This window comes from Vespa mandarinia, chromosome 11 (genome assembly GCF_050613455.1).
Source record: "Vespa mandarinia isolate Hongniang chromosome 11, ASM5061345v1, whole genome shotgun sequence".
Classification (NCBI taxonomy): Eukaryota; Metazoa; Arthropoda; class Insecta; order Hymenoptera; family Vespidae; genus Vespa; species Vespa mandarinia.
Genome location: NC_140820.1, coordinates 7,719,036 through 7,745,478, shown reverse-complemented (window position 1 = coordinate 7,745,478; position 26,443 = coordinate 7,719,036). Strand labels below are relative to the sequence as shown.

Sequence of the window (26,443 nt, the reverse complement as noted above, 5' to 3'; positions counted from 1 at the left end):
CCCATATAATTCCCAACATTCTATTGGGTTGGCAACTAAGTGATTGCGGATTTCAAATAAGAAGGAAACGAAAAAATCCACAATCACTTAGTTGCCAACCCAATAAATGCTTTTCCTTTTGTGTACTTTTTTCATTATGCTGTGGTCAATGAGGTCAATGTGGTCAGAGAAAATTCAGTCTTTTCTTTTCCTTTATGTAATTTAGCATATTCTCTTGAACCTGATACTTACCGAAAAATATTATGAACTACTGCTCTTCGAAATTGGGAACATTCTTTTATTTCTTCCCAAACTGTTCCATTAGCAGCAGTTTCAATGAGTTTGTCCATTACATCATTCTCATTTTCGGAGCTCAATAATTTCTTTCTCTTTTGCCTTCTGCATTTAATTAAAATATTTTCCTTTTCGTTATTCGTGTCTGAGGACTCTAATTTGTTGGTTATATGCAGTAGTATCATTATTCTTTTTATGTAATCTTCAGTTTCAGAAAGTTTTTGTTCATTGAAATCCGAACATTCTTCGTTTATGTTATTTATTTTTTTTAATAAAGTCATATTATAATAAAAATATGTTATATTATATTATATTATTGTATTTAAATGCTTGCACATTTTTAAAACATATATTTACTACAGAATAATACACTAACTACAAAACACAAAATTTATGTCAAAGTATTATTGGTTTACTTTTTATTTCTTCAAATTAGCATTTATAACTTGAAATGCAACGGAAACACTTTAGAACTTTTATACTGTGATGTTCTCTCCTGGAACTATAAACTTTTATTGTGAATCTTACCATGTAATATTGTTATCAACTATTTACGTGTCTAACTTGGTAGAGCCTTCTTTAAATCATGTAACAAAGAGACAGAAGATAAAAAAAATGTTTAGAAGAACTGAAGACATTGGTTTACTTCCTGTTCTAAAAATTTTTGAATTTAAATATATTACGTCATCGATCGTATCAATGACGAACCATTTACCGATCTAGTAACTATAAAATTTGTGAATTCCATTTTTGTAGAATGATTTTGCAAAATTCATTTCAAAAAACTTAAGCAGTTCTTCGTTGACATTTGCTTCATTTTTTAATTTTTTTTTCTTCAAAAAATTTTGCAGAGAGAGAAACAGGTAATAATCGAATAGTGCTAGATCCGGAAAGTATGGTGATGTGACAGAATTTCCCAGTCTAGCTCTGTAATTTTTTGACGAATCACTAAAGCAGCATGTGACTTGGCTTTCTCGTGGTGCTATATGATTTACTTCTTGTTGACCAGCGCCAGTCTCTTTTCCTTGAGTGCTTCTTTCAAATCATTCATTTGTTGACAATGCATTTCTGAATTTAGTCGTCCTTTGGGTTTGAGAAGCTTATAGTGTATTAGTCCTTGAACGTTCCAATATATACATAGCATTCTTTTATTGAGGCTCAAGCTCGGTTTCGAGGTGGAGGGGAAAGATTGCCCAGCCTCACAGTATACTCTTTTTCTCGCAATATTCTCAAACATAATTTACTTTTCATTACCGGTTATCTTCCGGCCTAAGAACGGTTCGTCTGCCGTAGAGTATAGTATAATAGAATGGTTCCGAGCAAAGAGGTGTAAATGACGACTTGGTCATGTAAAGTTTTTTCATAAACCCATCTGAAATATTTATATACCAATCCAAATATCCAAATATGGTCCGAAAGGATTTGTTGTATTGAATCAAGCTTTTCCGCAATCTGCAATGTTATCAAAAAAGGATTTTGTATAATGTTCCTAATAATATCATTATCGATTATAGATAGTCTCCTAGAGCATGGCTTGTCATTAAGGTCGAAATTACCTACTTCAAATTTTTCAAACCATCTCCTGAATATTCTATCGGAAATTGTATCTACACCAAAAACGTTCACCAAATTTGTACACGTTTCTATAGCATTTCTATCTTGTTGGAATTCATACATAATGCCGTAAATAAACTTTATTAATAGACATGTTTACTCGAACGAATCTCACTAAATACTGAGATAATGAAATCATTTAATATACATCTATTTAATATATATCAATCACATTACGGCCAATAACGTAGGCACTTTATAAAATGACCGAGCATATATATAGAATATAATGCGTTCGAAAAGATATTATACAAAACAGCTTTAACAAATTTCGGTCAATCTATAAAATGTCCGGTCATTATACAGAATGTCTAAGGTAGATGTATTGAATCATTAAATTAAAAAATATGTTTGTTATTGAGACAATTCCTTAGTCAAAATCAGCATACAATTATTATAATCATAATTAATCGTAAGGATCATTTATTGGAACAAAGCAAAGAACTGTAACACTTGGTATTACAAAGCTAATAATGGTTTTGCAATTGCATTTCTTATATTACATTCCTTGTGACCCTGACACGCTATTGTAAGATGTCGCCTTCTTCAATTTCTTTCAGAGAAATCAGTTTGCTATCCGTCTTTGCAGTAACAGCAGTTAAGTCTAATAATCTTTCTTTGCAAGGATGTATTGCTGCACATGTGTACTAGTGCTAGCCATGTTTAGAACACAGTGCGTATTAGTCATCATCCACACTCTTCACCACTGCTAGAATGTTGTTGGGGGACATACGAGCCCTGTTGATGTCAGGATTTGATAGACGACGGACTGTCGTTCCCACTACAACTGGAAAAAATTTGTTCTATGTACCCTTTAACATTTTCTTAACCTGATTTTCGAGATATTAGTTTGAAATCTATGATAGCGTCGAATTTTTAACCCTGAAATATTCCCTTCGAGTAAAATCTTCATCAAGTTATTCGGATACACTAATTTGCCAAAGACGATTATCTTCTCTCTTATTATTATCTTTATCTCACCAGCACCATTCATATAATCAATAATTCACTCTATTATTCTTTAATGATTCATTATGATCATATATTTTTAGAGATGCCGAACAAGTACTTACGTTACGCAAATTGATAGAGAAATATTAACGCGCTTCAAAATATATTGATAAAATGAAGGAAGTCAGAAAATGGAAATTGTAAAATGGAAATAAATAAATGAGTAAATAAAGGAGAAAAGAAAGAAAGGAACGAACGAACGAACGAACAAAGGAAAGGAAAATGATAGAATGAAGAAAAGAAGAAGAAGGAAAGGAAGAGGAAGAAATATGAAATACATATTTCAAGATCCGATTACAATTTGTTCTGTCTATTTAATAAACACAAAGAAAGATAGGAAAAAATTTTGGTGCAGAGTGATCAGGAAAGAAAAAAACAATGGGAATAAAAGAAATAATAGACAGACAAATGAACATCTTATATAAGATGTAGCTATTGATTGCGCAAACTTCTAATCCCTAGAAAAACATTTTTCTCCACTATTTGCAAGATTTTCTCATAAAACAATATGAATTTTCGTGTCCGAGATATCGTAGCTGCTTAGTACGGCGACTATTCTTTTATCTTTCCACACTAATAATAGAATATCATCTGATCGATAGGCAGCAACAGTATTATTTTTCGTTACAGCTGATTTTTTAATCACAGTTGGTATATATTTTCTGTTTGTTTTAAGGGTACCAATTAAATAGCAACTTAGTTTTAAAAGCTCCTGCGCTAATGGGATCCCTGTAAAATATCTATCTGTAAAGATATGATATCCCTTTGTCTCAGGAATTGCGTTCAAGAGCTTGTGATATAATTGTAAAACAATCGTTGAACTGACAGGGAGGTCTAGACGGATGAGACATTCTGTACTAACACTTCCGTAGTAGGGAAGCATAACATATATATACCCTGTATGTGCGTCTAATAACACATAAATACGTATTCCCCATTTGGTGGGCTTTTGGGGATTGTATGTTAACACGTTGACTGCCACGTCACCCATATTCGGGTGACAGTAGAATTTCTGATTGGGGCACGTCACCCGTATTGGGGTGACGCTTATTTGACTACTTGCGAAGGATATTCATATGTGTTTGAAAAGATATTTCGCAGAGAAAGTAACAAAATTATTGAATATTAATTAATATAAACTATATTTATTAATATAAACTTAAATTTATAATGAATATACATTAATATAGAAGTAGTTGAATACCAAACTTTCGGTACCACTTGATTCCTTTTCTAATCGTGATGGTATAAGGTATCATTTGGTCGGAATAATATATACCACATTTTCCTACATTATATTCAATAACAACTAGTGGTTTCAGTGTTGCAGATGTCTGTTGGCTTGGAGAAACAGCACGAATGCTACGATTTTTTTTTATTTGGTACCATGATAGGAGCATGTTTTGTTGATAAAATTCTCACGTCCCGCGTATCTCTCCATTTGAGTACCACAATCCCGTTATCATCTTCTTTGGATATCATCTCCCCTTTTCTTAGTTTGCAATGAAGAATATCTTTTGGGAGGAATTTTTTGTTATTCCTAAATGTTCCCACAACATGGGTTTTAGGCGTGATATCGCTAACTCATAACTCGTATAAAAATTATCAATATACAATGTTCGTCCTTAGTAGAAAAGTTTCTCTGCTAGCTGATACATACATTGTGTGCCAATCTCGTTTCTCTAACACCATCAACTGATTTACCAGAGTAAATTTTCATCGCCCATGTATATCCCGTGCTTGAGCATAATTGAAATAATTTGATTCCGTATTTGTGCGCTTTATTTGGTATATATTGTTTGAAGATGAGTCTTCCGCGCCATGGAATCAACGTTTCATCAATAACAATGTGTTCTCCAGGCGTGAATATTTTTTGATACTTTCCCACCAGTTCATCGAACAGTGGACGTATTTTTCCAAGTCGATCGTTACGGGCAATGGACACATTATTGGCAAAATAAAAATTATTCAATAGTAACTCGAATCTATTTCGTGACATTATAGTACCCGGTAATTGAAAATTATACAGTGGGCTTTTCGACCAATAATTGGCAATGGAGTTTACTTTTACAACTCCCATATATAAAATCAGTCCCAAGAATTTTTTTATTTCTTCGGGATTAGTGGGTTTCCACTTATGCATCCGTAAACATGACGTTAGGTCAGATTTATTTAACTTTTGTTCCGCGTATTTATTTGTTTCTGATACAAGTAAGCCTATTATTTCGTCATCAATGAACAGCTCAAACACATCATATGGATTAACATCACTTGGTAATTGCCTAATGAGGCCGCCCGTCCCGGAAAAAGAAAATGACTTCTGCCGACCACTAAATTCATTCCATTCACCAAATTCAATTGTATTTTCCTCGGTATCATCAGTTCTTCTTTCTTCATCAATGACCAATTCTTACAAAATCTCGTCAATGGAATCTTCATTACATTCAGTATCACTACGATTGCACTGATCAATATCCGAATTGGAATCAGACGATGTAATTCTACTTACATTTCTATTTCTAGGAAATCTGATTTCTTCCTCATCGCTGCTATCTGAATTTGTGTAAGCCTCGTAAAAGCTTTCTTGTTCACTGCTATTTGACTCTCTAACAAATAAGTTTTCCATTTTTCTTTTCAACATTTCAACGAATTAGGATAGAAATTTTATGTTATATCGTTCGTTACTCGGCAAAGGGTCAAACTGATCCTGTACAATGGCGAGATGAGAGACAATTGCGAAGTAATGAAAATAAATGAACAAGCATGATACCATGGAAACAAACGGAGCAAGAGATTATTCTTGCAACAACCAGCGATTCGCATTCTTAAAATATCGGTGGGAATACCCAGCAGAATACGTCTCGTACAGCGGTACGCGTGGCCTGAAGGAGATTTTACTGAAAACGTGTGTGGCAGTCAACGTGTTAAAAAACTAACTTTGCCCTTAAATTTGACAATAGATTCATCGATTGATATTTCTCTATCCGGTGTAAAATGTTCTTGGAATTTATCATCAATGTAATCGATAAAATTGCTCACTTTTTAGATTCTTGTCGTTATATTTGGATTTCTGGAAATATTCTCATTCAAATGTAACATCCAAAATATTTGAAGAAATTTTTTCCTTCGAAATATATTTCCAACAAATGTTTCTAGCATGTTCTTTAGTCCAATAACATTTCATATTAGCAACTGGTATAGTACCCATGTTAAGGATTACGCCCAAAAAAGCTATTAATTCTTCTTTCGTCACATCGACCAAGTTGTTCCATATTGATCGATTAGATAAATTCTGCTGTTCTATTTTATTTTTAGCATATTTATTTGTTTCTAATACAATTTTTTCAAGCACTGTATCTGTGAAAAAGGATCTGAAAAAGTCGATAGATTCCATGCAATGAATAGGTATATTAGTTCAACAATTTTAGATCCCGTTGAAAAATTAATTTTTGATTGCGGCTGATCTTTGTGCATAACGTTTCTCCATGTAGTAAATTCATTTATACTACTGTTCTCATTATCGTCATTTTCTTCTACTTCACTATCACTAGATATTACTATTTGTCTCATTCGTCGTTTTAATGGAACTATATTACTATCAGAATTAGTATTAACGTCACTTTCTATATGAAAGTCAGTATTCAAGGAATCAAAAAAAAACTCTTCATCGCTATTTTCAGTTTCATGATACACTTCTTTTGATAACTTTCTTTTTGCCATTTTGGAGTATTATTTCTAAAATATCTTAAGAAGCGAGAATGGCTAATTACAGTAATTACAGTTGAACACAATTTGTGAAATATTATTTGGAATTCTACGAAGTATATAATTTCTTTACAATCGAGAGGCATCTGATTCGCCACGGCGTTTTGCATAGTGAGTAAGAGATGATATCATTTGTTTAAACTGAGTTTTTTTGTTAACAATTGAAATAAGCACCGTACTGGTTCGTAAATAGGTTCTTTAGACATTCAGTTTCATTTAAAGGAAGTATAAATTGATACATGGATGAATACAATGTAAAATTAGTATAGTTCTTTGCTGTGGTGGCTGAGAGCAGACATACGACAGGAACGGTAAGAAAGCTTTGGTAGCTGATACGACCCCAAAGGGTTAAACCACATTTAGACAAGATGCTCTTCTTTTGACAAGAAATACGTAAGTTGAGGTAACTCATAACTGTTTCTTGAGTAATATTACAGTATTTGCGTTATAGTTATTGAATCATGCAGTTTCGTCCTTCATGCCCAATGTCTAAATGAATACTAGGTAAAATATAAAAAAGTTTGTTTTGACAAAATACAAGAAGGATTTTGATTCGTCTATAATTCGTTTGATTAGTTTCTCCTTACCGGTAATGTTAACAAGGTCAAACCGTTCCAAAAGCCAATAGTTTATAGCCAATAATTTATTCTACTATATATTATTACTATTTAAAAAAAAAAGAAAAAGAGAGAAAGAACAAACAAATGTACAATTACATAAAAAATAATATTATTTCGTAATAAATTAATGCTCAGTATGAAAGTTAGTATTTACACTCTGAACCAGTGCACTGTTTGCAATTAATCGTTCCTGTAGTTTGAAGAAGGTATCTTGGAAATTGTTAAATATCTTTAAAAAATTTTTCATTTTATTTCGTTTTCTTAAAATAAATGAAGAAAAATCATTGAAACAACAGTGGGCACAGTTTAGAAATAGGATGAGGAAGGTTTCCCATAGAAAATCTATATCTTCGTCTGAACGTCGGCATCGCGGGTAATTCTTGGAAGAACATTGGCAACAAATCCCATAGTTTAGCTCGCGATGTGATGTTAATTGTTCTCCTTAATCAATACCAAGCTTCCCAGCGGAATAATTGGATGTTACAGAATACATAACTGCTCGGCTTTATCACTTTTTGAAATCTTGTTATAAACGCAGCAAAAATTATCAGCGTGAAAGACAACTGAGCGGCGCAATTGGAACGTTCAGGACGGCGATCAATAGATAAGAAAATGAAAATTCTCTCCTTGTTTAAATTACACACACAAATAAATGCACATCAAGAAATATGATTCCTTATACATTAAATACATTAAATACCTTATACATACATTAAATCCTACAATTCATGTTACGATTCATGTTAGACATGGCATATGTTAGACATAGTTTGACAATTACAGAATTTTCAAGAGTTAATTTGGATACTGTGATGACTCGTAAATGTTGTAATCAATCTCTAAGTCACGGACACGTCCCCATTTTTTCAACATCCGATAGCTTTGTATACCCAAAAAAATTATCTTTTTGAATTAGATTTTATATAGGAGAGACTCATTTCCCCACACATACCATTTATGGTATGTTTTTGTCTCGGTAAATAATATTGTACATTTATTACTAAGAAATATTGATATTGATCACTGCATCAGTGTTCACATCAAAAGAAAAAAAATTCATAGATTAAACTACTTAAACTTTAGCTTAATAAACAATATTAATATGCGATATTAATGCAATATTTAACTCTCTACAATTTTTACGATATTATAATTGATAGAGATATAGACTAAAAGTTCTATATTCCACGTATCACACTAAAATTCTTGTCTTATAGTTGATACTTTTATTTTACATTATTTGTAAACTGCTATAAAGTGTTATCCTAGTCTTACGTTTTTGATGATGTAGTTTATTATTTTAAAAAAATTATTAAACTATTTATATGAAGAAATCATTAGTTTTCAGAATATTTTGATTTAAAATTTGTGAGTTTTCAACTGAAACATTGTTCTGTATTTTTCATAAAAGAACACGATGAATTAAATATCGTGAAAACCATATTTCGAACTATGAATTATGCATAGATATTTTATACTATAACAAATACCAAAACATGTGCACTGTAAGTCATGTTATTTATGGCTTTATTTCGGATTCATTCAAATATCAAAAAACAATAAAAAGTGAGAAAGAAGACAAAACTTTCTCTCTCTGCTTTTATTCATAAACTGTTCAGAGCGTTTTATTAAGGATTAAAAATAATAATCGTACAGTTTCTCTTCGGAAAAAACCCATGTATGAATGTGCAGCTTCAGATCCAATGGGAACCTGACAAACTTAAAAAAAAACTGATTTCTTAAAGCAAACTAAAATAAATAAACAATAATATATTATAATTATTATATAAACATAATTAATTATATTAAATCGTGGTAAAATAATCCTTTTCATTCGAATACCGTGAATTCAAATCCAAAAAATTCATCAACAGATCGGTGCAGTCTCCATTTAGTTCATCATCACTACTCCCACTAATAGCCCGTAATTTCTTTTTAGGAATAATAATATCACTTTCATTATTATAAATTTGACTTAATCATCAGTCCACGATTCCGAGTCAGTTTCACTCCAAATATTAGGCATTGTTTTCACCGTTATTTAACAGAAAAAAAGAAAATAGATTTGAAATATGTAATATTATTACAACAATTAAAAATTATATGCTCCGCAAACGCAACGCGCTTCTAAATTTGTGCTGGACGCACAAATTCTAGTGATTTAGAACAGCGTTATTACAACAGCGTAGTCTTGGCATAAAAAAAAACAGGGGCGCTATCGCGCTCTTCGCATTTTTGGCACAACATAAAAAGAGCGCGATAGCGCTCCTCAGTAGTCAAACGGTTAAAAGTCACGATGCGAACATAAGTACGTTTTGGAGGATTCACAATTGTTCCCAATAATGTAGCTGAATTCCATGAGACGTTGATGGAGTGTTTTCTTCCACAGAGTCATTATCAGTCTTGTTCATGTAACAAGGTTCCAGTCTGTCAACTGAGACGCTTTTTTTCGTCGTTGACATTTATTTTGTAGATTCTGACCGTCAGTCGCTCAGCGACTTTGTACGGACCTTGATATGGTGTCTCTAGAGGAGCTTTTATATGGTCTGCGTAGCCAGACGTGTGAACATGTGCTGAAATTCTTAAGTTGGTGGTTGATCTGCCGAAACAAAAAATTCTCCAGGTATTCTTAGACATGTACTGTATAGCATCTCTGCTAGACTAGCCTGGATATCTTCTTTGAATGGTCTTAAGACCAAGTAAAACGGTTGGCAGTATGTTGAGCTAGGGTTTGGATAAATACATGAGTCCTCCCTTCAAAATTCTGTATATACATTCGACGATGCTATTCAATTGCGGATAGTAAGCTGTTGTGCGGTTTTTTCGGCTCCCACAAGTTGAACCAGAGCTTGAAAAAAAGTAGATTCAAATAATGGATCTTGATCAGAGATAATTGTTATTGGAGAACCGTATCGTCCAATCCAGTGGTTGAAAAATTCTGTCGCGATAGTATCAGCGGTCATGTCCATGATGGGAACCGCTTCTGGCCATCTGAAGAATCGATCGATCATTGTGAGACAGTATTGGTAGCCTTTTACGTTTGGTAAAGTGATGATGACTAGGTGTAAATGATTGAATCTTGAGTCGGGAATATCGATGTGATTTGATTGAAGACTAGTGTGACGGTGTATTTTGACTCTCTAGTGAACTATGCATTCACGAGACCATTGTGTTGCATTTTTTTATATTCTAGGGTAGACAAATTTTTCTCTGAGTAGTCTTGATGTAGTTCTACCACTTGGATGGGTAAGGTTATGGATGACTTTGAAAGCTATTCTACGTAATGATATCGAAATATACGGTTTTACGATTCCGGAGGTGATGTCATAGTATATTTTGATACCTGGTTCAGCTTCTAGTTCTTGCAGATACAACGATGTTGAGTTTTGGATCAGATTTCTTAACTCTAGATCGTTAAGCTGTTCGTTGTGAATTTTTTTTGGGCTAAGTGCTATTGGTATATTTATTGCGTTTACGCGTGAGAGAGCGTCGGCAACTATATTATCCTCATCTTTTACGTGTTCTAGGTCAATGAAGAATTGTGAAATGTAGTCTAATTGCCTGATTTGTCATTCTGCCAAGTTTTTGCTTTAATGCGTATATGAACAGTTTGTGATTAGTTCTGATAGTAAAATGTCGACAGTCTAATAGATGGTGGAAAAACTTAATTGAATCGAAAATGACGAGTAACTCACGGTCGTAAGTACTGTAACATTGTTCTGTTGAAATGAGTTTTCGTGAGAAGAACCTAAATGATTTCCACTCATCGTCAATCAGCTGTTCGATTTTCGCCATTAATGAAGCGTCCGTGGTGAGTGTCAAAGGTGCTGTTGGTGATAGATAAGAAAGGAGAGTTAGATCTGCTAGGTTTTGTTTACAAGTTTCAAATACTTTGTCAGCCTCTGTTGTCCACTGAATTTTCGATTTGTCATTTTTAATCGAGCGTTTGAGATAGATGCTGAGAGGTAGTTAAATGTGTGCTGCTTGAGCTTTGCATCTCCTATAATAGTTGATCATATCGAGGAAGCATCTGAATTTTTCAATAGTTCCGGTTTTTGTGTAGTTGAGTATCGCGTTTACTCGTTCGTCGACTAGTGTATGATCTTGAGAATTGATACTATAACCCAGAAAATTGACTTCTGTTTGGCCTAAAACGCACTTGTTGTTGTTGATGCTAAGTGAATAGGTCATCAGAAGTTCAAAGACTGTTTGAAGATGTTCTTGATGTTCTTGTTCGTTTTTTGACATGATGAGGATGTCATCTATATAGACAAAAACGAAGTCGAGATCTCGAAAAATTGCGTTCATGAATCTCTGGAAAGTTTGTGTAGCGTTTTTGAGCCCAAAAGGCATGACGACATATTCTAAAAGTCCCCAGGGTGTGATAATTGCTGTTCTTTGTATGTCGTTGGAATGCATTAATACTTGGTAGTAAGCTTTTTCCAGGTCGAACTTGGTATAAATGCAGGTACCCATTAGTCGTAGAAAAAAATCTGTTATGAGTGGTGATGGGTACATTTCCTGTTCTGAACTTTCGTTAAGACACCTGTAATCGCCGCAGAGTCTCCATTCGTTGTTGTTTTTCTGTGTCATGTGTATGGGGCTTGCATACGGATTGAAGGTCTGATTATGTCTTTTTCTAGCATATTTGTGAGTTGAACTTTTGCGGCTTCCACTTTTTCTCCCCCGAGCTTGCGGGCGCATGCTGTAACTGGATCCTTTGGTACGCTGAGTGTACTGAATGTTGGTGAGATTTGGTTTGCTTGAAGATTTTGTGATCTCTATATGAGCCGTTTATTTTGAAAGTGGCCTAAGTCCATTTATCTTCAAATCGAGATATTTAAGGGTTTGCATTTTAATGAATTTAAAAACATACGTATAGGATACTAATGAGTCATACTGCTTAAGTCTATCTAAGGGTCTTAAATTTATAGTTCCTATTAAAATAGTGGCAATTATTAAGTGAATAATATGCGTTTTCTTATCAAGAATGGAGTTAGGTCACTTTCAAAATTAACAACCAGATTCATTATAAAATTTGAAGGTCCCCAAGTCCATTCAACATAATTTAAGATGTTTCAAATTGAAAAAAACAATACTCAATTTATTTTACATATCTTTAAAACACTTCGAAAACATAATTTATGCGATTCAAAACATTTTTTAACTACATAACGTACAAAATTACAAACATAAATTTATAACAATACAATTTACTACTCATCTACATTTTATGTGTGTGAAAGGGATTTGAAGAAATCATGATGTTCCGGTGGTATATATCGTAATAGGTCAATTATGTCCTTGAATTTTGCTGTTGTAATTTGTCTGATATTTTTATACAGTGGTGTCAATACAAAATTTTCGAACTTTCTTGGTCTACCCCGACGTGGTAATAAATTCAGGACTTTAAAATTTTCATTTTCATTCATTGATGTCTTATAGAAAATTGTATACGGTTTATTTTTGACAAAACGCATCCAACATATTTTTAATCAGTTTATTGATTCTCCATCAGAATTCTTTAACCTTTTAAAAATTACGTCTTCTAATAATTTTGTTAATACAAAATCTTCTTATCTCATTTCATTTACTATAAAGTTATTACCTTTCCGACACTTTTTAATAATCTTGTAATAATCTTGGGAAACGAACAGTAAATTATTTTTTTTTAATGGCATTTCTAACACGTCAAAATTTCTATCATTTGGTAAAAACGAATGTCCTGATATTAAAAATTTGTGATCTATGATTTCCACATTATTTTCCAAAGTTTGGACAATTTTTAACCACATTAAAGCTACTTTAATGTTTCTATTTTGCCCGGCGCACATGTCACTGTAAGCTATAATGTGTCTTTCACTTCTTAAATTTTTAACATGTTTTAGGATGCATGAAACAATTTCTTGAACACCTCTAGATGCAATAGTTTCATCTCAAACGTACATGTAAACATTATCGTTATGAAAATTGTGAATACCCAAATTTAGAACATACATATTGCGTTTGTAATATGCTACTGAGGTAATCAACTTGAGGTAATGCTTTTTGCAAGTCGAACGAGAAAGCGAAATAATAATCTAAATTACGTGATACTTGCTCCTGATCTTGTTTTAGTGAATTCCTAGCTGATTCTGCTAGTCTTAAATGGACATCGTGTTCTTCTGTAAGTTTATTCTTTTCTTCATCATCATTCGATGCTTTAATTTTGATGTTTAATAAGTCGCATTTTTGACATGTATCTTTACGCGGTTGGTGGAAATGTAAATCAAAATCTTTGTTAAATATTTTTCTGTAAGTCCACTCATTAACGGCTTTTATTTTATTTTCCTCGCAATGAACCTCGTATAAATTAAACATTTTCCTAAGAGTTAGATCAGGATGTAGATATTAGGATTCTATTAGAATTATGAGATCTGGTATAATGGGATTCAAATTTAGGAAAAGTTTTAATATGGTTTTGAGCGTGCTTTTTCCCTTCCTCAGATAATTTTCTTGATGATCCAATCATTATTAAATACTAATTAATTCAAATTACCTTCATCACTGCCTTCAGACATTATCAATAGTAAATATCTTGATTTAAGTATAAATTCAGTTAGGCCACTTTCAAACTACACGGTTCAATTATTGAACTAACTCTGAAAACTTATGTGTTAAGAATTATCGTATTTGCTCGGAATATAAGCAACCTGAAATGCTTTACTGATAAATAACATGAAGTTGTACATGTAACCATGGCAACCGGAAAAAATTGACAAATGATAGGCCACTTTCAAAATAAACGGGTCATATAGTTGTTTAACAGCTCGACGTATGCTGTCAATAGTGTTGAGTTGATTGTTGAGATGTTGTATGTGCGAGTGGCCAGAGTTTCTCCTTTTGTTGAAAGTGAAGTAAAAGGATCAATCAAATGTTGATTCTTTAAATCAATGAACAGATTGAAATGCATCAGAAAGTCTGCTCCGATTATTGCAGTCTGAACATCGATAATAATAGACCAGAAGAGATTTCTGCATAAATTGAGATCCAGTTGAATGGTTTTACAGTCGTATGTGTTAATGGCTGATGCATTGGCTACGTACAAAGCGAATGGATCTTTTTCCAACTGTTTATGACCATAATTAGCAAAAATGATAGATACCACTGATTCAGAGTCTATTAGCAATTTTTGGTTAGTGTTAAATATGTGTAATGTGTAATGCATATGTGTAAGCGCAGTTCCTCAGATAACAGTTCGTTACTCCTATTCCCAACTGCCCGGATTGATGACAGCAATTTGTTTCCCTAATTGGTAGTGTAAGAGCTGTAAATTTGCATGGCTAAACATACTGTCGAGTGTCATTTCCCCACCTGTTGTAGTAAAAACAGTAACTGTTGCGATTCGGTGTTACCGACCTGTTCCTATTCGTAGGAGCCTTGATTGTATTTGATGTGATGCTGCATATTATTATGTAACTGCTGCTGTTGTTGCTGTAATTGAACATCAAGTAATTGTTTTTGGGTTTGTTACCGACTTACTTGTAGATTGTTGATTTCTTGCTGACAGATTTTTAGAGTAATCTTGATCTCCTGTAGCTGCTGCTCTATTTGAGTTAGATTTGTTGCCTGTGACAGTTCTCGATTATGTATCGCGTATACCGAGTCATTTTCCATGTTGAGTACGAGTCGGTCTGTGATTTCCGCTACGTTATTGAGATCGTTGAGGTTGAATAAAACCAGGAGATATGGACGTACCCAGGTTGGAAAACACTCTTTCCATAACTGGTATAAAGCTTCCTCCTCCATTGCACCTCTGGCAAGGTTGCGCATCTTTGGAAGAAATTGGAATTTTTGTCGCCAAGTATCATTTCTTTGAGTAATTTATACAGTTGGATCTATCTTAAATCAGAAAATCAAATGAAAATAGCGTTTTTGATTGTTTGATACTTATCTTGTACTAGTGATGCATTGATGGTGTCCCAAAGTTGCTTAAAGATGTTGAATAGAAATGCCTTGAGTGTCTGGTTATACTTCTAGTTATCACTGGTAATACGATTGGCGATGAAATCTGCTTCTGCAATGGCAAACTACATTCCGTGGCAAATTGGAATAGGTTGAGATTAGCTGTAAAGATATGTTGCGTACGTTGACGTTCCCATTCTGTGGCTGGAGCGTTGGTTTTCGCTAGAGTCTCCGCTGGCGAAGTTGATCAGTTGTTAGTGCGTGGATTGATTTCTACTGGAAAATTCGGCCAATGAATTGTTGCCTGTTGTTTTGTTATTTAACAGAGCATTGTTGAGGTTTTTGTCATAACACGAAAGAATAAATCCTGGGAGTCGCCTAGAGATGTTCTTTCGTGTGATAACATTGTGTGAGTTTTTTTAGTCGGAATTCTCAGCATGTGTTATTATGTGATCATTTTCGCGGCTTCCTTTTTATTTTTTTAAAATGGCTGACAGCGTCATCTTATAAATGAGTAATTTTTTTTAACACGAATTAACCATTTGGTATCACGTCAGGGTCACCAATTATGGTTTCGAGGGTTCTTACCACTAAATAAATAAAATCAGATGACTAATCAGCAATATATAAATGTTTATTCTCATCTAATTAATTATTATTATTAGTTTTATTATTAATTTATTAATATTTTAATTAATTAAAATTTAATTAACAGTACAGGATTGCTCGTGACATTGTAAAGGGGATTTACGTAGGTTGTCGTAGATTGTGAAGTGGCGCAGGTAATTCCATAACCATGGGTTTTTCCCTTCGCTACTGGCATAGGATGATGCAAGCATATGGATAGCTACTGGATATCACTCTTATACATGGAGTGAACGTAAAGTTACTTATAATACATAGGATGTACGTAAAGCTGCGTATACATATTATAATATTTATAATAAAGAAAGTTTCCAATACATTGGACTCGAATTATGCGCAAAGAATGATTAATAATAAATGAATACAATGTCTTCATATGTGTATTTGATAAAGAAAATCCCCAAAATAGTTTAATAGAATGATCGATTATAATAGTTAATTATAAAATAGAACGATTGATATAAATGGTTAATAAAACGACTCCCCATATGACAGATACAAGGTTAACAATTACGCTCGTTAATTATATAAAGTATGAGAGTAGCACTAGACATAATACATGCAATTACACCTTGATCCATAGGATGTCTTAATGATGTTATATCGGCGGCATATATATATATAGGCGGCAAAAAGAAGACTTAGAAACTCATCTTTTTCATTTAAGATATCACAGAATGCATAGCTTGTTGCGTTATCTATCAACAATAAAATTTTCTCTCGCTTGCCGGTTTTTAATTATTATTATTTTACGGGCAACACAAAAATAGTTGAAAACCATTCAATAAAAATGTTAGAATTTACATCCTTGAAACATCGAAGTCTGGACGTTCGCACAGACAAGAGCCATGATTCGATCTTTACCGACTTTATGACACTGTGCTGAACGTTCATGTTGACATACCAAAGTTCTTTCAAGTCTTTCGCGAAAATGATTTCTATAACAAACCAGTTTCATCTGCATTATACACATTTTCCAGCAGTTAATTTTCTTTCCTTAGTAATTCTATAAACTCGTTTTTAAAGATTTCAGCTGCAGGTTTATCCGACGATAGTTTTTCGCTTGACATACACAGTCCACGAATATCACGAATAATGTGATTTGAAATTTGCTAACCAATCCGATGATGCTTTGAAATTACAATCTCCATTCACTTTTTGATTATACCCTAAAGCTTTTCTACATACGATAAGCCCCGATATAAATTCTCCTCTGTCTCTCTTTTGATAAAACCATTTATACATAGCCATGTCAAGAATTTTATTATTAAGTTGGAAACTATGAAAATAAAAAACGAAAAGCGCAATTTTTCACATTATTTATTATATTCAATTGAAATAATTTCCATTTACAACTTTTTGTCAACAATTGGGCAAATCATATATGCTTTTTTGAAAAAAATCTTTATTTTTAGAGTTAATAAATAATTCAAAATCTTTTATAATATCATTTTGGTTATTGTATTTTTTTTCTCTTAAAAATAATACATAATTACGAAAAAGGTAATAATCGATCGGTGAAATATCGGGTGAATATGGAGGATGTGGTAAAATTTCATATTGTAGAGAAGTTAATTTGTCAGTTAATTTGAAGCTTTATGTAATCGTGCGTTATCATGCAGTAATATTGCGCCGTGCCGATTAAGCAATGCTGGTTGTTTTTTCATAAGTTTCTCATGCATGACATCAATTTCACAATAAAACATCGCTGTTATAGTTTCGCCTGGTTGTAAAAAGAAATAATGGATCACTCCTTGGGCATTCCACCTTATGGTGACCATAATTTTTTTTTGATGAAATTTCGGTTTCGGGGTATGTCCTGGGGGTGTATTTTTATCTACCCATTGGCTTGATCGTTTTCGATTATCATACAAAATCCGATTTTCATCACAAGTGATGATTTAGTGTAAAAATGGCAATCGTGTATTGCGAAGCAACAAAGATGCGCACTTGCTTTTGCGGTCGATCATCTGCAGTTGCGTCAATTCGTGCGGCATATATGAGTCCAATTTTTTGACTTCACTTATTGCACGCAAATGTTTTAACACAACTGTATGACTAGTTCCTAGTTTAGACCCAAGTGTTCGACTAGTTGTGTGTGGATCGGATTCCACAGTCGTCCTTAATTCTTCGTTATCAATATGGGCCGGTGGTCTTCCTCGAGGCTCATTGACGATACTCAAATTGCCAGAACGAAATTTTTGGAACCAATATCGAGCATTTTTTTCATTGATGGATCTATCTCCGAATGCCTGATTAATATTTCTTGAAGCTTGAGCTGCGGTATGATTTAATTTAAACTCGTACAAGAAGAGTAGATGTAAATCGCGTTTTGTTTTCATCTGGTTTAGGATAAAAATAAAATAAAAATGGGATACAAACACGAAAAAATTTTACAAAATGAGTAAGAAGAATGACTTTAAGCTTTATAAATTAAAATATCGAGCGCACGTTACAATGTATCTCTCTTAGTCGCAGCTGAACACAGACTAAACAAAAAACGCCCGTTTCATAGTTTCCAACCTAATATTAGCAGATTTCATACTTTTTTTTATGCACTGTGATGAATTCACTATGAAACTTTAGTGTGAAACTTTATTGTAATTCAGAATTTCATACTTTCGTCTTTTAATATCATAAACTGTTGATTTTCTAATTCCACAAGATGCTACATTTCAATTATTGTTTCACCACTATTTAATCTAGTTAGTATTTCACGTTTCGTTTGAATTGATAAAATGTTACGCTTACGTTTCGGTATACTGGTTTATAGAGTAAAGATCAATCGACAATAATGTATTAATATTCTAGCTTATCTCTGACTGCCACATGTGGTCAATATTGATCCAGGTAACCGATGTTCTACTGTATCATAGTTGGAAAAACGAATGCATTTTTACAGAAACATAACATTTACTAACTTTCATTCGTAATAATTCACACACAATCTAGGTGTTTTCTATATTCCATGAATATTATAAACATATTTTGAACGTTTATTACATGTTTCTTTATACTTATTATCATTACATATATAAATGCAACATCTAGTACGTTTTCGGAAATTTGTATCATATTCTCTGTTTCTTTTCAATTTTCTGCCACTCTTTTCAATGACTACTGCTATATGCTAATGCAATAAAATTTCTTAAGTTTCAAATATTGTATCACTTCTTTCAATAATATTACCTAGTAATTACCAGACTAATTTTTCTAAAAAAATCTTTCTTCTTATTTTCATCAAGTAGCCACTTTCGCATATAAGTTATTTTTTATCCATATAACATGTACATTATAAGTAGTCTATCAGAAAGATTGAAGATACTCAAAGATGTGAATAACAATTGTTTAAGGAACAAATCGAGATTTATACAGTGAGATTAGAGGATATATATAACAAATTTGATTCCAGTGATCGAATACCAACATCTTCCGAGATTTTGGTATCATATTGGTATTTGTTTTAATATGTAAGAAATTTATTGTAAGATCAAATAAGATATATTAGAAGATAGAAATAGATCAGCAAGATATCAATAGATCAAGATGAGTAAAAAATAGGTATTAAGAACTATCAAACGTTTACATTAGTTCACCCTAAGTCATCCACCCCAACGACTTGTTATATTCTGGTTTTTACGTCTCTCGAATGTCTTCTCGACATAGATAGTTACCATGGTTTTTATTTTGTATTTCTTGACGTTCACAACCAACAAACACGACAAAGCCATACGCACATACAACCTCGGTAGCTCGGTTACCTTACAAACATTAAACATTGCTATTAGGTAAATCTTTGTAATACCGATGTTACGTAAAAATCTTTGTAATACGATTATTATACGTAATTTTAATTATTCTCAACTTTCAAAAATGTATGTTTTGTGGTTAGTAATAATACTTTTATTTTTGGTTTACCTAGTAAGAAGTGAGAATGCAGTGGTCTGATTTATAATGCAGTGAGGTAAACATGGTTATTTTATATTTATATTATTTTGCTATTTCCGGTACTCTCTTTTGTTCGCCCGGATGGTTGTAATCAAGGTTGTTTTTGTATAAGTAATTTTTTTGGAAGTGGTATACTAGTGAAAAAAGTTATCTATAGTTATATTCTATCTCAGCTCATATGGATCGACTAATTTAAAGACTACAAATTCCCTCAAAGATATCGAAGATTTTTTATCTTTATTCAAGGAGTTTTTATCTTTATTCAAATATGAAAAACTATTTATAATGTACATATTTTAGTTTAATATTGGCTGCTATCAAAATTTTATGCCTAATTTATGTAACTTATACATTGTGCAAAACAACATCGAACTTTCATAGGAAACAATTATATATCAATTGAAAGATTTTCATATGGCTTCTAAGCTTGATATGGTTATAACACGCTTGACTATTGTCTATAAATTTACTCCATGTTTCGAATATTAAAACAAACTTATCTGTACGTAAATGTTTATATCGTTGTTCTTTTATCAAAATGTATGAATCTAAAAATGTCCATAAATTTATCTCTATTGCATTTGTAAAAAAAAGTAAGCCCCATTTCTTGAACTATAAATACGAAACGTTCATTGATTTTACTTGATATGCTCTCCGAATATACAAAATTGCTACAAAAGCATACAATTAACCAGTTGAAATTGTCTATCATCTAAATCTTGTCATATCTAAATCCCTTTTCAAAATTCGACGCGCTTACAATTTTTTATATTTTGAATTATGTTTCTATTGATTATCAATCAGAATTGATTATTTACATGACCTAACATAATACTTTTTGTCGCAATAGATCCTGCGACGTCATCTGCCACTAGATCCGCCTATTTGCAATTTTTTACAATTAACTATCAAATTAGCCGACTCATCAATTTGACGGTATCCATAGAAATAGATATACATCATACAAAATTTTGAAATTACACAGCTGAGATAGAATATATAGATTTGAGTATATAGGATGTTCAAAAATTTTGTATTTCAATATTTACATTCAATATTTATGCAATACATAGAACACACTATACTGAATAAAAAAGTCTTAATAAATATAGGTCGAAAAATCAACTGTTTCTGAGATTTTTGTATGTTATTATTACGATTGACTTACTATTGGCTTTTCGATTTACAGAAGGAGTTTTACATGTTCTTCTTCCATTTCGCTTGGCATCTTCTTCTTATAGAATCACGAACCTTTTCGAATGATCTCTGTCGGATCATTTCATAAGCATTGCAGATTTGGTTTTGTAATTCCTCTAAGTTATTTATCGGCGAAGAATACACTTTGCTTTTCAAATATCCCCGAAAAAAGAAATCAAAGGCTTGAAATCGGGAGATCCAGGAGACCACGAAACTGTCCACCACGTCCAATCCACCTTTAACTGAACACCATGTTTAAATACTTTCTCACATCACGCATAAAATGAGATGAAACCATGAGCCATCATGCAAGTAACATACCAATAATCTGTTTGCCAAAGGCATATCGTCCAAGTACTGAGGTAATATAGTAATCAAGAAATTGAGATAAACCAACTTGGGAGTATTACAAGACCAGTAAAGTGATTTCCTATAATACACATCTAAACATTTAACGAAAAACGATGTTGGTGATTTGTTTGAATAAATACCTAAGTATAAATTCTTTTCTGTCTATACATGATTATTATGGAAATTTATAATTTTATTTTGTGTAAATGAAGCTTCATTGGTAAATAAAATCCAAGAAAGAAAATTCAGATTCGAAACACTCTTTACGCATAACCACTGTGAAAATTCTATTCTTGATAGTTCAGCGAAATGAGTACTTATATTCGTTAGAAATGGTATGGATAAAATAACTGCTCATGGCGCATTCTCTAAACGAGAGTAGTACCGATTCCTTCGACATCGAATATTCTTTTTACGTTTCAGGATTTTCTTCTACAATCTTTAAAATGTAATTCTCCGTATTTGGCATCAATATAAACCTAGGTCTGCTAGAGTTTCAATTACCATGACCATACATAAAATGCATATTTACCATTTCTTCATTAGAGTAATAAGCTGACATTTTAAATATGATGTTTTGTAACTGTATAATACCAAATTATCGATGTAATCTTAGAAATTGAATGGAGACATCGTACGCGTTGATAGAACCCAATAAAGGGTTCAATTATTTATATATTTTTTAATGGTTAAACTATAATATCGTACGGATTTTGATATAATTACCAATAATCATTAAATAACATAAAGTAGTATTGCAACTTTTATGGGTATGTTTAGTATATTAGAAATTGATTCCGGATCATTTGACTGGTTATGAAGTAAATATTGTTTTTTCAAAAGGAATTGTCAATTTATTGTAAGAAATAATGTAGAACATAACTTTTAAGTAATAATAAAATAACCAATTATATATTTTCATTTTTATATGTATTATAAACAAGACATAAATATAATAGAACATAACATAAGCAGAAGATTATAGAGGCAGCGTTTACTTCATTTAGAAGTAAATGAAGGATGTTTTTGTTATCTTAATTGCATTTTTTGCAAATGATAGGTTTCTTCTTTATGCAGTTATCGTAGACATATTTTTTACAAATCACACAAGATTTAATTGTTTTATTATCTTTGCAAAATCGTATCTGGCATATTTTCCGCGAATGCAAAATATTACATTGGCCTTGATGTTTCTTATACGTATTTTTTTTCTTTTTGAAGAAATTTGACATTTTTTTGCTCAAAAGAGTTTGCCGGGATAGACTTCGGCAAACTCTTCTGCTAATTATAATAGAAATTGTTATCTTGATATATTTTGTCTACTTGTTTCCTTATAAAGGATCCATTGATACCGGCCATATCAAGTATGTTGAAAAAAACTGGCACAGACTATTCTAGGATTTAAACTTGATGCTAACCATTGATCGGTAACATCGACGCTGACTTTGATTTTATTATAATACGCAACTGTCTTGGGTATTCACTTTCTATCGTTATTGATTTTTACACGTTTATGCTTCGAACTTTGTATTATAACTTTTTGCTTAGTTTGGATTTATAAATTTTTAGAGTACAATTATTTTATTTATTAATTATTATCGAGAAATGTTTCATTTTGTCTTTTGTTGATTTCGACAGTTTAGACAATTCTCTTCTGTTACTCCGAATAGTTCTAACTAATGTTGTTTGTTTTATTAACAATTTTGTCATTAATAATGCACTCGTGAAAAAGTTGTCTGTCGTAATATGTCTCCAACATTAAGTAAATGGTTCGACCAGTTTGAGAACAACAAATTCACCGAGTGGTATTGGGTAGGATTCGAAAAAATATTTGTATTCTTTTATTGTTATTCGATGCCTTGGTCAGCAGTATATTATTGAGATGTTGATGTCATGATTATTAAAAATGACATTGATTGTAGTGGCTTATATTTTATGTGTTTGATAAGAGTTTATTTCTGAGTGTTTAGTATTACTTTTGATAAATATTCCCAAACCACCATCGGATACGGAATACTGCAATACTATACTTTGCTATAATTCATGAGAATGATCTCTGAACTTCTTGTTCAATAAATATCAGAAGTATTTACATTATACAAAATATAAAATGCTGCAAGAGAGAATCATAAACTTATATCTGTCCAAAATTTCAGCTCAGCAGGTTAAATATGTATAGCTGCATGCATAACAATTATTTAAAAAAAAAGATAAAAGAAAAACAAAAAATCAGGATGAGAAATTGGATATTAAAAAGAGCTCGGTATTCATTTTCATTGCTATTAAATTTCTTCTTTTTATATCCCAAAAAGGAAAGGAAAAATCTTCCTATCACAAAATCAATCTAAATATTTCTTTCCTTTGCTCAGCACTTTTTCTCCATCATCTTTGATCGATGAAATCTCATAAAATATCTCGAATTCCGTTGGAAGTTGAAGATTGCTGTTCTAAAAAAAGAAAATAAGAGTTGACATATATTTTTTCAATATGTGAATACTGTTATGGTAAATTAGTTTAATTTTCCGGACATTATTCCAGATGTGTTTACATGAAAATCACTCTTGCAAAAAATGTCGCAAATTACTTTGTAAAGTATCCGCATCTTAACAAATGAAAAAATTTTATTAGAAGTAAATATATTTGCACCATTTATAGAAACAATATCGTTCAGATTGATATTATATTCGTGAAAAACATTCGATCCTACATTTTTTTAATGCTACAGTTTTATGGCGACCAAATAATTCTTTTACATTTAATATTTGCAATACAATATTGAGACCTTCGTCAAGAAATTATATATTAGTCCTTCAAAATGAAAGATTTATTCATATTACAGCATCTATATTTAGACATATCTTTCCACTTATCTTACAGCGTACTTTTATCATCCATTAGAGAAAATAGTCTACCGTGATAGATTTAATTTTACACATGCTTCCGTCAATTTTTGTTCGTTAATTTTATTCTTTTTTCTGCTTAAACTTTTCAAGTATTCTTTTATGATATTCTTTCTCTAATTGCCCTTTTGTAAATTCATTCAGGTAAATATCACTTAAATACGTTTTTGAATTCATTGATATAATAGAATAAATACTAAAAAGTATGGTAATTAGAATATAGAAATAATTTTGTAAATAAGTACAACATAAACATAATTATAGAATATTTTAATAAATAGAAAATAAATTAAACTTGTAATTAAATTGGTTTCCTGAGAACACTATTCATCACGAAATACCGCTGAATACTGAACCCTTCTATAATATCAGTACAACCGTAGTTAGTTTATTTATATTTATCATTTGTATGAGGTCTTCCAGGCATAATATCATAATTTTATTTACATGATTTTACTAGAATATATTCTTACAGGATAGCAAGAGATTCTGGGTAGGAATGATCTTTTGATGCCATATCAATGATGCCATTGCTACTTTTAATGCCTCTGGTAACATTATTCTTATTATGTACGCTTTTTGGATAAAACTCCTGTCATCAGAAAAAGCTGTCGCCAAAGAGGATAGAGGCTCCTGTCAGAAGAGTATAATAATTGTTTATTGGCTTAAAGATAATTGGTTCTGATTCAAAAATCTTTATGCAAGGATGGCATCAAGTTTGAGAAGGCTAATTTGGCACCACTAAGATTCTCTTACTCACTTGAGATTTTTCTCAAGATTTTTGGAATGAAAACTAATGGCGGGAACGCATAAAAGAATCATAAGCTTCAGTTAATAGTGAAATGCGTCAGCTGTCATCGCACCCGGACCTTTCTTCTACCAAATATACTTATTGCACTTTATGTTTACGAATAAGTCTATTTCCGGATTACTTAATTTACTACAGGTTTTATTAAATGCTTCCTAATTTAACTCGTATTCGGTTTTTGGTCTCCTAGATTCAAAATCCGCAATCTAACTTTCTTTGGATTGAATATACAATAGGCAAATATCCAGATATTTCTTTCCTCACACCATGTCCAAATTCCTTTTGCTGTATTGTTTAGTTTTTTAAATTAAGTACTTCTCATGCGATTAATACAGACAATCGCTGTTATATTATTAACTCTTTGCACTCGAGGCCTTTTTCGTTTGCACGAACCAGCAACTCGAAACAATTTCGGCTAAATTAGGGAAACATTTTACAAGTATTTTAAAATCATTTATAAACAAACAAACGTATACAAATAATAAAATTTCACCAATTTATTTATTTTTATATCGAAAACAATAAAATTTGATAAATATTACACTTTGTAATTAGTTTTCGTGTGATATTTCGTAAAACAATGCCCAAGATGCATCCTAAGTTTACCAGGACACGTATCACAGTAATACGTTACTTCCCGCCTACCTCCAAGCATGTTACGGTCAGAGCAAATCTTGCAGTCCCTTTTCGGCCCTTTTAGTACTATGTGAAGCTTCTCATTTAGTCGGGTTTCATCGAAGTGCGACGTAAACGCTTGCTCACGATGCTGGTGATATGATCCTCTCAATTGTGTCACCTCTCGTAGTCAAATAAATGACATATTCACTGCCAAGATTATTTCAAACGAATGCTATACTGAAACTAACTAAACTGAGCTAAGATTTGGCTAAAAATGTACGAAAATTATAAAAATTGGCACGAAAGTATTTTTGAGAGAGATATCTTATCACACATCGTGAATAAGCAGATCAAGTTACAAAATACCGTAGCAGCGTCGCTTGAATTAACACTTCAAATCTGCCGGGCGCCGCTCGAGTTGACACTTCAAATCAGCCGGGCGCCATATTGGCGTCGCTTGAATACAAAGGGTTAATCCGTAGAAGAATATCGCAATTTCGTCTATTATTTACAAAACATTTTAATCCAAAAAATGCAGTAAGTAATTGGAAACTCTTTATCAACTTTACTCTAAAAATCATTTGTGCTCTGCCTATCACAATGAGCTTCTAACCCATTAGCGACGCATCTGTAAATGTTTCCAGACAAAAACTCGGAGTTCTTATTTTAGGCTTAGACGCACTTTTTACGTCGTTTTCCCCCAAGAAAAATCTTCCTGCAATATAGGAGACAACCTCATTCGAGATTCG

The 26,443-nt window shown here is 32.2% G+C and overlaps 1 protein-coding gene across 1 annotated transcript; it reads right to left on the bottom strand.

Moving 5' to 3' along the window:
* Positions 1-17,455: 17,455 nt before the first annotated feature.
* LOC118449145 (histone-lysine N-methyltransferase SETMAR-like) lies at positions 17,456-24,826 on the bottom strand. Its single transcript, XM_085660364.1, has 4 exons — positions 24,742-24,826; positions 21,339-21,460; positions 17,823-18,214; positions 17,456-17,720 (listed from the first exon to the last, which is right to left on the bottom strand). The coding sequence occupies exons 1-4, from the start codon at positions 24,824-24,826 to the stop codon at positions 17,456-17,458; spliced, it is 864 nt and encodes a 287-aa protein (XP_085516490.1).
* Positions 24,827-26,443: the final 1,617 nt, after the last annotated feature.

What these genes read in the sequence shown, in the direction of transcription:
- LOC118449145 (XM_085660364.1), bottom strand. Translation starts at nt 24,826, where the DNA reads ATGTTACCAGAGGCATTAAAAGTAGCAATGGCATCATTGATATGGCAT. An exon ending in CTTTGGCAAACAGATTATTG is followed by an intron (nt 18,215 to 21,338) that starts GTATGTTACTTG and finishes ATCCTAAACCAG; the next exon opens with ATGAAAACAAAACGCGATTT. An exon ending in ATGATCGACCGCAAAAGCAA is followed by an intron (nt 17,721 to 17,822) that starts GTGCGCATCTTT and finishes AAAACGATCAAG; the next exon opens with CCAATGGGTAGATAAAAATA.